Consider the following 12796-nt stretch of genomic DNA (forward strand, 5'->3'; position numbering starts at 1 on the left):
TTTGGATTCTTTTTTTGTTTGTTTGTTTGTCTGTTTGTTTAATTCTAATTTCCTTGCATAGGACTAGGCGAGACGAGAACTGAAAGCACAGCCGTGCACTGAGGGAACCATGTTCAGCAGGGAAATGATCTCTTAAGTCTGGCCACACCGCTCCTTTCCATTTAAAAAAAAAAAAAAAGGTACAAAAATATGGCGGACTCCACCTCCCAAACAGCGCGGGCGAAAGGTCCGCACGGACTGTTCTAGGGGGTACGGAGTCCAGGGTGGGAGGCCAGGGCTCTCTTCCACGACATACTTATCCTGCTGAACTGGCGCACTTCCCTGAGAAACGGTAAGGCGATTAAACACATTCAGTTCGTTACGGGGCCGGCTTGGTGGGGAGGAAGGAGGTGAGAGGCTAGTCTCGGAAGCGCCAGAATCTGAGCTACAAGAAAAAAGAACATTGAACAGGTGGCTTTAGTTGGTTATGCTCTGTTAGGAACGTTCTAGAAACATGCTTTGTAAAAAATTCTTTTTATTTATAGAATTCCTTTTTTGGGGGGGGGGTGGAGATTATGCTCTCCGAACAAATTGTAAGAAAACAATTTTGCCAGACTTGGTCACACAGGCCACAAGAAGTCAAGAAGCTGGCAGCGGAGAGAAGAGTCACCCTAGTGCGATCCAAAATCCTCATCTACAAGGCAAGCCCAACTTCATTACAAATCTAAATAGAGTTGAGAGCAAGATACTTGCTGTGCAGGGGAAGCGGCTGGCCCAAAGCGCTCAAGACCAACTGGCCTAATCAGTTGACTTTTAAGTCATTCGTTTTCTCCAGTCTACCGTTTATCAACAACTCCTGAGACCCTGGGCTCCACGAAAGAGGTGACTCCCTTCTTTAAAGCTACAGAAAGCAAGGATGAATAGAAGGAAAGCTAGCGGGCCAGTCAAGTCAGCTCCACCGATGGTCAATGTAGAAATGGAGTTAAGTTATTTCTAGGCACAGGAGAAGAGAGTGGGGGCATAAGATTTGTCCTCTGAGGGACAGAAAATATATGAACACGTCTTTAGGTTAACGAAGCAAAAGAATACAGTAAGTTTCCTGATATTTCAGTGCAGATGGGCACAGGTGCTTTCTGCCATGGACCCATCTCCCCCAAATAGCATTTGGGATAAATGGGAGGTTGGGGTGTTTTACAGGATGATGTTAATTCACTCAACTTCTGCGAGTCGTGGTGGTGGTGGTGTCATTGATGAGCACCCCTGCAAAGGGTGCGGCAGTCTATACTCTGCACCACTAACTAACCCCCATGAAATAGGAAAGAGATGACTGAGGATGACGTCAACAGTCCAAATGTGAGAAGGAAGGAAATGTCCCCCACGCCGTGCCGTCTTAGCAATACAGAGTCTATGGTCACTTGAGGGAGGGAGAAGGGCAAGTCAGTTTCAGAGGACAGGTGAAATTAATTTTTGAAATTTCACGGAAGACGATTTGAAAGGGGGGCTCCATAACTTTTAGTCAGAAACCATAGTAGTGCGTTCAGTGATACAGGGAAATAACTGAGGAAAGTGTTAGTGGCGTGAACAGGGAGAAAAGCGTTCAAGTATATGAATGGTGGACGTGTGACCGTGAAGCAAGAAGACCGTTAGCCAAGCCAAGAGTTCTCTCGCGTGTATGCGAAACCAGCATAAGCACACAGTCAGCAGCTGCCCTACGGCCAGCCGGCCAGCGTCGGCTGCAGGGGACCTTTAAGCCACCGAGTAGATGAAAAGGACTGAGGACTTGGACTTACTGTTTCTGCTCCTTGGTCTTTGCTTTGTCTGCTTTCTCATATGCCTTTCTCCTTGTTACAGGGGAAGGCTCTGGTACTTTTTTTTCTGATACAGATGGCTGCCTGGAACTACAATAGGAAACAATTTTAATTATCTTTTTACTTACTTACTTGTCTGTTTTTATTTTAATTATTTTTAAGATGTCTACATTTAAAAACCTCGACAGTCAATCTGATCTAAAAGTTCTAAATTTATTTCTTATTGGGGGGGGGGATCTCGAATAGGAAAATACATGACTTATTTTTCATTGTTAGGAGCTCAACAATCACAAATTTTTAAGTTAGCAGTTTTATTAATTATGTGCAAGTCTGTATCTTTAATGCGAACACTAATAATATTGCCAAATAAGCAGGATAGATAGTTTAAGGACCCAGGCTTCGTCAGATTGTTTCATCTGAAGGAAAATTATTTAAAAGTTTTACAAGAAGAAAACTACTAGAATCTGAGAAATAAAACAATAAGGAAACAAGAGAATTGCAATATAAGTAGTCACGCAAGACCAATAATGACAATTATTTTTACCAAACTGGATCCAGACATCCATTAGGAATTTCATATATTTCAGTAATGACCTATTCTTGTCGTTAGCTTTAGATTGTAAAAGCTAGGTGTGGTGGCTCGAGCTTGTAATTCCAGCATTTAAGAGACTGGGACAACAGGTTGTTTGAGTAAAACCCTGAATTCCACATCCACGAGGCAAACCAAATTCAACGTTAGACAGCGTAGAGTTAAAAAGCCCGACCTCTCACTTCACAGGTAAAACGGCCAACTCCAGCTCCACAGTCTTGAGAGCGATTTGCCTGCTTGGTTTACTTTTAAGTTACTGACTTTTCTCCCATCCCGTATTTTCTCAATCATTCTCAATCATTGAGATACTGGGTTCAATAGAAACAGGAATTATAGTTCTGGATCCTGGCCTGCACAGTGATTTTATTTTATCTTTTAAAGGCAGCCTGGGATAACAATGAACGAGACCCTGTGTCAAAAACCTTCCGGGATTAAGAGCAGAAGTGTGGAGCGGTTGCCGAACAGATAAAACTTAGGGACTCGGAGCTGCGTGGACGCAATGATAAACAGTGCTCGTCTCAGCAAGCTGCACTTAGAAGGAAAAGACACGGGATGAGTTTCCACAACCAGCCTTGATCATTAAATCTCACGTGTCTGAAGAATCCCAGCAATTCTGCATTCTCTCCGTGGTAAGGAAATGAAGGTGGTGCCATGGGGACTGTAGGCGCTCCCGGGCCAAGCGCATGCACAAACTTAAACTTCTAAGAGCCTGAGTCTGACAGGGTGGTACAGGCATGGGGTCTTAGCATGTAGGAGGCGGAGTCATTAGCCTTGGCCACACAGCTCCATGCCAGCTGAGGCGCCAAGAGACCGCCTCAGACAAGGGAAGAAGAAAGTGTAGGGACTCCTAAGTCCAGCCCCCCAAGCTCATGAAAATGTAGAGGAAAACTGTATGAAGAGACCAAGTCAAAAAAGACATTTTTCTATAATCTGAATAAAGGAGACATTTATAAATAGATATATTACCTGCATGGAGATTCCAGGCCACAGACTTAGTCCTGAAGTTCTTAAAGTGCCTGTCACAAGGCAGACTAAACGCTGAACACACGCAAGTCCCTAGCTGTCCCTCATCGGTGTCACTACCTTGATTAAAACTGCTGTGCCCTGGTCCTGTCACAGCTCGGAAGCTATGGCTACCCTGGTTAGCAGCCTCCAACATTAATCACATAAGCACATGCAGGAAAATCCTGGTTAAAGTTAATTTGGTAACTGAAGCTGATAGATGCTGCTGAGTGGAAGGTAATGGGAAGGCCTTCACAACAGGAAGAATGTCACGGAGAACACGCACGTAGCAAGTTCACTACTTTGCATTATCTGTAGAGCCGTACATCGCATGCTGTTTTAGGCGTAATATTTCACACACATGTGCACTCGTATCAGAAACCATTTGCTACGTAAGAGTTAGTTTGCGAAAAACATCACTAAGAATCTTTACAAGCGGGAAGCCGGAGAGATTGCTCGGTGGGTAAGAGCACTGGCTGCTCTTTCAAAGGTCCCAGGTTCAATCCCCAGCACCCACATGGTGGGTCACGGGCATCTGTAACTACGGTTCCAGGGTATCAGACATGTTCTTCTGACCTCCACGACACACGCCCATGCAAAACACTCATATACAAATAATAAAAATGAACATCTAAAAAGAACTGATGTTTAAAAGGGAAATAAAGTTCTAATTTTAATGAAACTACCAACACACACACACACACACACACACACACACACACACACACTCAGAACAGAAGTGAAGAGAATATGCTCATACATTCTGTGCTATACAACACTTGTTTTAATGAGAAGAGCTTTGCTGTTCTAGATTTTTTCAATAGGGATTTCCTTCTTTATTCACTCCATTCATCCCAGACATACAATCAGCTTAAAGGTAAAGAGTCAGGAAAGATGGTTGGGGTAATGCATATCTTTAATCTCAGCCCTTGAGAGCCAGAGGCTAGCCTGGTCTACATAGCAAATTCCATGACATCCATAGCTACACAGTGAGACCATGTCTCAAAAAAAAATTAAATTAAAATAAAATACGAAAACCTGAAATACACAAAGGTTATAATTTGTTTGTTTGTTTGTTATTTTTTTTCCTTTTAAAGGGGTCAACCATAATTTACAAACCCTACCGGTTTATTTTTTTTGTTTTGTTTTGTTTTTTTCGGAGCTGGGGACCGAACCCAGGGCCTTGCGCTTCCTAGGCAAGCGCTCTACCACTGAGCTAAATCCCCAACCCCACCTACCGGGTTATTACAACTAGAATGTAGAAAACCTGGGGCAAATCTCAAGGCTTTAAGGCTTTTGTTGACATGTAGTTTATTTGTATAACTTTAACCTAACGTATTTCTAGATATACCGTGCCTATAATGATTACTCAGAGTTACCCTAAAACTTGGAGATTGAAGAAAGCAAGTCAAAAAAAATAAATTATTAAATTATTTTGACTATCTAAGACATTACAGGTTAGGCTGGAGAGAGTCCTGCCAAGGGAAAGTGCTGAGTGCACAAAAATGATAAACACAACTTGGATGCCTCGGACCTACATAAAAAGCGGGTGAGTAGGGCAGCCCTCCCATAATCCCAGCCCAATGCAGGCAGGGAAGGGAACTCCAGGGAGAAGCTTGCTGGCCTAGAGAGTGAACTCTGAGTACTGTGAAAGGTCCATGCCAATGGGCATAACATACAACTTCAACTTCAGCCCTCCTCTAGGCACAAGAGCACACAGACACACAGTCACACACACACACACACACACACACACACACACACACACACACACGTGTACAAACAAAAATCAGGACCAATAGTACCTAACAGGAATGACTTCGAAAACCAGAAGTCGATTATTCATTTTTTAAAACAGAAATAAGAAATTAGCAGCATGCATATTAATGAACACAAGAAAAATGCCACAGAAGAGGAGTTAGTGTAGCAAGGCCAGACTTACATGCTGCCTATCTTAGGAGGTAAGCCAGATGGGGGGAGAAGCTCTTTGTCCCTAGCAGAAGGGACACTTGTCTCTGTATTCATTCCAGTCTCTTGCCCTTCTGCAACAGGCGTCAGAGGGCCAGGCAAGGAGGCGTCTCCTGCACTAGTGTCTGAGGCTACTTCACTGCTATCTGCATACAGCAACTCCATTTGAGTGGTGGTTCTCCTTCGAGCCTGGTTAGAGAATGGAGAGAATGGAATCAGAAGCAAACTTGTGCCCAGAACTTGATTGAGGAACAGAAGTGGTTATTATTATTCATAGATAAAAAACATTTAGCACATCTTTCCTTCCAGGTGTGTCAAAGATAACACGAATGGCAACGAATGACAGCAACAAGGCAGCATTTTAGCCAGTTAAGATCTTTCAAGGCCACAATAATGACCAGCATTTGGATTGCACATCTGTGCCAGGAACAGTTCTAATTCTTCATTATGTCAGGTGTGGAGAGGTAACTTGTTTACAAGTGAGGAAGCAAAAGTACAGGGACACTATACATCTGCCTGTGGTAACTCCAAAAGAAGTAGCAAAGTCAGTCAAAGGTCACTAATATCACTGTCACCAACAGTGACAGTGGTCATGAAACAGCCACAAGTGACCAGCTCCCTCAACAGGTAACGGCTTTTAAAGAGAAAGAGGGAGAGGGGAAGGGGAGGGGGAAGGGGAAGGGGAGGAGGAGAGAGGGAGGGAGAGAGACAGAGACACAGAGAAATAGACACAGATAGAAAGGAGAGAGATGGAGTTAGAGACAGAGAGAAGGAGAGAGACAGAGACACACAGACAGACAGACACACACATAGAAAGATAGAGACGAGAGAGACAGAGACAGAAAGAGACAGAAACAGAGACATACAGAGAGAAACAGACACAGACAAACAGACAGATACACATACAGAGAGACTGAGGGAAAGAAACACACACAAAGACAGAGTTATTCATTCAGACAGACAGACTGACGGACAGACAGACAGACAAGACAAAGAAATGAAAAAAGGGAGTGGGAAGGAATTAAGCCAAGAGAAAACCCATTGCAGTAATGTTCAACTAAATTCTAACACTGCCCATCATTAAATGCCTTGTTAATATTAATTTCTATTTTCAGTGCATCTATTCCTCCTTATATGCTAAATAGGGCGTTTACTCTGCCCACTGGAAAGTTCGCTCTGCTGCATTCGACTTTTTACTCTGCGTCAATAACACAACACGACGGTCGCCCTTCTTTCATCTTAAATGACCCCGTTATTCAAAGAATGAAAAGGAAAGGAGATCTCTGTCACATCTTTACAGTTCGGAAGTAGCAAGCAGCAGAAGGGTTTGAGATTTGGAAATGAGAAAGCCCTGTGCACACCTTTTGCCCTCCCAGCCCGCCTCCTCATTACAAAGGCACGAGCTAGGGCAGAGAACACCTCTCCCTCACTATGTCCTAACCACAGTGGTGCAGACCGTTCCGCGGCCACCACTTCACAAGTCTCTCCGGCATCACTGTACAAGACTCCCCTCTCCGCTTACACTGGATCTAAACCACAATGGAATGTTTTGAGTTTGGGTAAATTGTTTGATCATCCACAACAAAATAAAAAAAAAAATCACAAGATATGTTTTCATTAGCCTCACAAGTATTTTTTTAAAAAAATTTAAAAATTTACAATAAAAATCCATATTTAATTAAAATTTATCAAGGGTGGGGGATGGAGAATCTGAAAGCCTTGGGCCTATATTCATAGAAAAACAAAATGAGCAAAGCTACATGGTGAGATAGGGCAGGACCCCTGGCTCCCACGGACAGCCACTGCGGGAGAGCCTGATTATCCAGTTACATTCCCTGATTAGCTTTGGTGGTCCTTAAAACTACCCTGTCCATCTGCACGCCATTGCTTTTCAAGATGTGAGTCGATGCCCTTGTTCGAGGTGCTGCAAGGGCTCCTTGTTTCCCACTGCCTTAAAGCCGTGAGTTAATCCATCTAATGTCAAACACAATGATACAGCCTCAGGCTGTGCGATTCCTTCTTATTTAATAATACGCATCACCTAGTTTTAAATCCCTATAAACATGCATTACATGCATAAGACAAAAAAAATTAAAAAATTTTTTTTTGGTTCTTTTTTTTTTTTTTTTTTTTTCGGAGCTGGGGATCGAACCCAGGGCCTTGCGCTTCCTAGGCAAGCGCTCTACCACTGAGCTAAATCCCCAGCCCCATTTAAATTTTTATTTTTATTTTTATTTTTTTTGGTTCTTTTTTTCGGAGCTGGGGACCGAACCCAGGGCCTTGCGCTTCCTAGGTAAGCGCTCTACCACTGAGCTAAATCCCCAGCCCCTAAATTTTTATTTTAAACAACCTCGGAATGCTTAAAAGGAAGAACCACAAGACCAGCGAACAAAAAGCTGGCATGCTGGAATTTCACAAACACCCCGTCGATTTAAATGGCTGATACTGCACGCCCTTATGGAGTCTATTACCCAGCTAAGCAACGGCTTAAGAATCAGCTCCAATAATACATTGTATCAAGTATAAACGGTGTAAAAGCTTAGGTTTCTGCTGAGAAGTTTTTTTAAAAAAATTTTTTTAATTATTACCTAATAGAGACTATAAAACAAATTTATCTTTTAAGTATTTTAGTTTTTAATCTAACAATTATATTCCCTAATTTACTTATTAAATTTTTAATTTCAAATGAGAGAATTTGAGCAAAAGCGTTCCCACGGCCACTCTACTAAGAGAGAGACCTGAAGCCTATCAGTTCAGTAGTTAGGTGGAGGACAGAGGAAAAGTCTCTGCCCAATATTCGCGATTTTCCTGACCTTGTTCTTAGGTTTCACCTCGCCACAAAGCTTCATCAGGTCCGAAGACAACGTGCTGCACGGAAATAAAAAATAAAGATCAACCGTGAGACTCAATGTAAACTTACTATACAGAGTCGTACGTCCTTTGTCTCTCTAACCACGAAAAAATTATACCCACGGAAAACACAGGAAGGTAACAGTTAAAATCCAGGTGGATTTAGTAAAAAAAATAAATTCCGTTTTCTTCCTTAAAGTATTTCCATATTTAATTTTAAAATTTATGAGCGCTAGGCAACGGCTTTGCTTAGCGTTCAGTACCGCTGTTCCTAGTCACAAAATTCAAAATTATTCCTATGTTAGGATAATCGCTTAGTGCAGTAAGATTTAAGTTTTAACAATCCTATACGATGGGCAGGAGAGATGGCTCAGTGGTTAAGAACACTTATGGCTCTTATAGAAGATCTGAGTTCGGTTCCCAGCACTGCAGTCCCCTGCAGCTCCAGTTCTAAGGGATCCATCTGACCCCTTCTCTGACCTATGCAGGCTCCCACACTCATGTGCACATCTCCACAGACACACACTCGTGCACACAAAATGAGAAGGAAAACTAAATCTTAAGAGAAGACGTTGCAGAAGCAAGTCAAGTGTGGTAGCCCCCGCGTCTCTCACCTTCCCTCTGACCCCGGGCTGTGTAAAGGGCCATCTTCCTCACTGCTGTCCTCTTCATCTTCTAGAACAAAGGGAAAAGTGACAGAGTTGCACAAGTTGGATGGGAACCCAGTCCCTAGGCTAAACGCATGCACATCAGCTCGGCCTCTCAACGGGGCACTTTGGATTGGGCTTCTGAGTCAATACATACAGGCTGAGGAGAATCACTCCCGCCATTTCTTGCATTGCTAGGAGGAGGAGACGGGTGTTCAGCAGAGAAGAACCGTGAGTTTGAATGGCGGGACGTGGAAAAGCAGTATCAGAGAATGGGAATTAGATTAGATATTTATGTGAGCACGCACCATTACTTTAGAGTCAAACTTTTTGGGTGTGTCCTATCCAAACAGACAAATCCACTGATTTAAAGAAGAAGAAGAAGAAGAGGAGGAGGAGGAGGAGGAGGAGGAGGAGGAGGAGGAGGAGGAGGAGGAGGAGGAGGGTGAAGAAGAAAAAGAAGGAAAGAAGGAGGAAGAAGAAGGAGGAGGAGGAGGAGGAGGAGAAGAAGAAGAAGGAGGAGGAGGAGGAGGAGGAGAAGGAGGAGGAGGAGGAGGAGGAGGAGGAGAAGGAGAAGGAGAAGGAGAAGGAGAAGGAGAAGGAGGAGAAGAAGAAGAAGAAGAAGAAGAAGAAGAAGAAGAAGAAGAAGAAGAAGAAGAAGAAGAAGAAGAAGAAGAAGAAGAAGAAGAAGAAGCAGCAGCAGCAGCTCCTCACAACAAATGCTTCCTGAGCCCCCTTTGGTGCGTGTGGCCAATCACTAACACTCTCTACGTATAAACGTTCTTGAGAACTGTACCGGTTTCACAAGCTTAGTAAAATATTTCGCCCCCTTTGAAGCCTCAAGTAGAAAGAGGATGCGTGAAGATTCAGACGTCACACGCCAGCATGCATCTCAGTCACAGGTACACAGACAAGAATAGGTGTGCATGCAACAGTTCTGTAAACTACTGGGACCGAACAACTGCCACATCACGGCAACTGCAGCAGGCCAGAAAAGTAACAAACAATATCCACCCCCAATAAAACCAAAAATAAGAACAGGGAAACCAAACATAAAACTAAGAAATCAGTAGCTAAGTAGGAAATCAGTCGCCAAAACAGCTACAAAAAATTAAACTGTCAGCAACCCTCTAACACGCATGCAGTTTTTTTTTAACTGACATTTTATTTCACAAGACTAAATGATATTGTGATATGGTTTAAATGCATATGTTCGTGGTTCACCCATTTATGTAACGTAAGAACACTACGGACAGGAGTCAACTCACTTCTTCCTCTCTAATGTTCCCTTCCTTCGACCACTGAGTACATGAAGGGTTAATGATATTTGGAAACACTGTGTTAAAACCGTGCTTAGGATTCACAGACAGGGGAAGGAAATGGTGGCCTCGCAGGCAATGGGCATCTCAAAGCCTTTGTTCAAAAGAGGCTGACGGACTTAGTCCTCAGAATACTGACTGGCTAAGATTAGTTAATAATATAAAAATAAGGTTATGAAGAAATGACTAGCTATGGAGGTTTGAATGAGAAATGTTTCTCCTGGGCTCAGGAATTTGAACCTTTGGTTCCCAGTAGGTGGAGAAAGACAGTGAGGTAGTGCAGCCTTGGAGGGGACAGTGAGGTAGTGCAGCCTTGGAGGGGACAGTGAGGTAGTGCAGCCTTGAAAGGGACAGTGAGGTAGTGCAGCCTTGGAGGGGACAGTGAGGTAGTGCAGCCTTGGAGGGGGGAAAGCTGTCCCTGGTGTGGGCTTTGGGAGTTTCCAGCCTTGTCCTGCCCCATCTCCAGTTAGCACTCTCTGCTTGCTGACTGCAGTTGAATGTGATCTACTATAATTTTTCTTACAGACACTGGTGAAAACAGAACTTGAAACACTGAGCAGAAATTCAGTTTAAGAAAAATTCTTAACTCCTGACCATGAATATATAAGTGCCTTCTAGAGAGATAACCTATACTTTATAGAAACAACTTGGCCAGAGCCAAGAGGACTCCACCCGAGTCGGTCACCAACTTAAGATAGATCCTCAAAGCCAACGCCAATATGAAGCATTTCATCCGAGTAGCACATAGGTCTTAACTCTAGCACAAGGCTGTCAGACATGATCTCATTTAGCAGCACTCAGATTAGAGCAGACACAGAACTCCCAGGTGTCCTGCTAGTCCAAACCAGGGAAGAGTTTTACAAAGAGTTTTACAACCTAACACCACTGGAAGTTAATCAAATGTTTGTGCTTTTCTTTTTTATTAGGTTTTTTTAAACACAAATTATATCTTTCTATTAACAAGTAGTACATAAGATAGAACTAATATGCCAACCCTGGGACTGCTTCCTTTCAGAAAGACCTTCTTTGCAAACCTATGTACATTCTGATTAATATCCAAAACCTTAACTCTCAAGCTATCCCTGTCAACAGCAAAGTAAGAAAGGCTGTCCCCTAGGTCTAGATGCAAACACATAACTAACGGTCTGGTTTTGCCAGTTGAATATCCATTATTTTCCTTGCACAAAACGTCGTTGAGCATCTCCTCCTCTGTGCCACACAACGCATGTTAAGCTGCGGCACTAAAAAGACCAGAGAGAGGGGGAGCGAGGGCGACGAAGAAGTAGGAAGGGAGAAACAAAGTGGGAGGGGAAGAGGAGGACTGGAAGAAAAGGCAGGGATGGGGGGGGGGAGGCAGAACAAGGAGGAAACGGAAGAGGAGGAAGTGGAAAAAGGAGATAGCAAAGGAAGAGTCAGGGATGGGAGGGGACTGAAGGGAAGAGGAAGCAAGTCTGCTTGACGACGTGCAGGATGGCAAAAAGGTACTCAGTGGAACATGGTGCCTTTTCATCAGTCCTAATTGTTCTTGATTAGTCTTTTATCCATCCTCGTCATAGCTTAAAAAGTACCTTCAGATGACGTGTGTGTGTGTGTGTGTGTGTGTGTGTGTATGCATCTATATATATATAATATACACCATGATCGAACTCATGAAATTATTATTCATCCTTGTCATACCTTGACAAGTACCTTCAAATGACACACACACACATATAAATATATAAATATGATATGGTTGAACTCATGGAATTATTATTATTTATCCTTGTCATAGCTTGACAAGTACCTTCAAATGAGTTATTTATGTATAATATATATGTATATATAGTATACATATATACATACATATGTATATTTTATATATATACACACCATAGTCGACCTCACGGAATTATTATTTCCACAGTAACAGTATAAAAATCCTATAGAGCCTGTATTCTACTTGTGTAAGAGCTTATCATTTTCAAAAGTAAAGATTCGTGGACTGTGTTTTGTCTACGAATACAGAAAGGTAACCGCTCTTAATCTTTGGGTTATTTTCCTTCCCTTTACCAAGAAGTACTTGGAAAACTTTGAAGAGTTGTATAATCAAAGAAAAGAAAGAAAGATCAAAGAGACATGAAAGACCATATTCGTAAACAACGTGAATTAAATAAAACTGTTCCGAATTTCGCATTCTATCATACCACTAGCTATGAAATTCCTCCAGTCTCCTGAGTCTACACAGATCACCGCTAAGAGCAGGTAAAGATATGACCGGTGAGAATAGGTCACATGGAAGTCACCAGCGAGAAAAAGGCCGAAACCTCTGTGTGCGATGGTCTCTACAACCCCTTTTAGGCTGAAAAGATGGTGCTTATGATTAAAACACAGTATCATTATGTTCAAATAGTCCTCGTGCTATATTCAATTTGTAAGACATGTATACTTATACTCCTAATTTTATTTTTAGACAGACTAGATGAGAATATGTAGAAAAGAAAGTTATTCATGAGGTTAAAACAATGGATGAAAGTTAATAGATATATTTAAAAATTTAAGAGGAACATATATCCCATGTTTTGCTGTAAGGAAAATAAAAGAACTTAGAAATTCCACATCTAAGATGCTCTGAGGACAATTAGGTCAAGCACA

The 12796-nt window shown here is 42.4% G+C and overlaps 1 protein-coding gene across 29 annotated transcripts in view; it reads right to left on the minus strand.

Annotated features, from left to right (window-relative positions):
• Kif21a (kinesin family member 21A) overlaps window positions 1–12796 on the minus strand; it is a 116516-nt gene that overhangs the window by 16222 nt on the left and 87498 nt on the right. For 10 of the 29 annotated variants that reach the window (XM_063263354.1, XM_063263349.1, XM_039078881.2 and 7 more), the window contains 5 exons: window positions 8811–8871; window positions 8160–8214; window positions 5321–5535; window positions 1770–1877; window positions 296–424 (listed from right to left, as the gene is read on the minus strand). In XM_063263354.1, the coding sequence (XP_063119424.1) occupies window positions 296–424; window positions 1770–1877; window positions 5321–5535; window positions 8160–8214; window positions 8811–8871 (568 nt within the window). The remainder of the gene's footprint in view (window positions 1–295; window positions 425–1769; window positions 1878–5320; window positions 5536–8159; window positions 8215–8810; window positions 8872–12796) is intronic. The other 19 variants (XM_063263362.1, XM_063263359.1, XM_063263357.1 and 16 more) reach the window with 5 other exon arrangements.

Source organism: Rattus norvegicus, chromosome 7 (genome assembly GCF_036323735.1).
Source record: "Rattus norvegicus strain BN/NHsdMcwi chromosome 7, GRCr8, whole genome shotgun sequence".
NCBI classification, from domain to species: domain Eukaryota; kingdom Metazoa; phylum Chordata; class Mammalia; order Rodentia; family Muridae; genus Rattus; species Rattus norvegicus.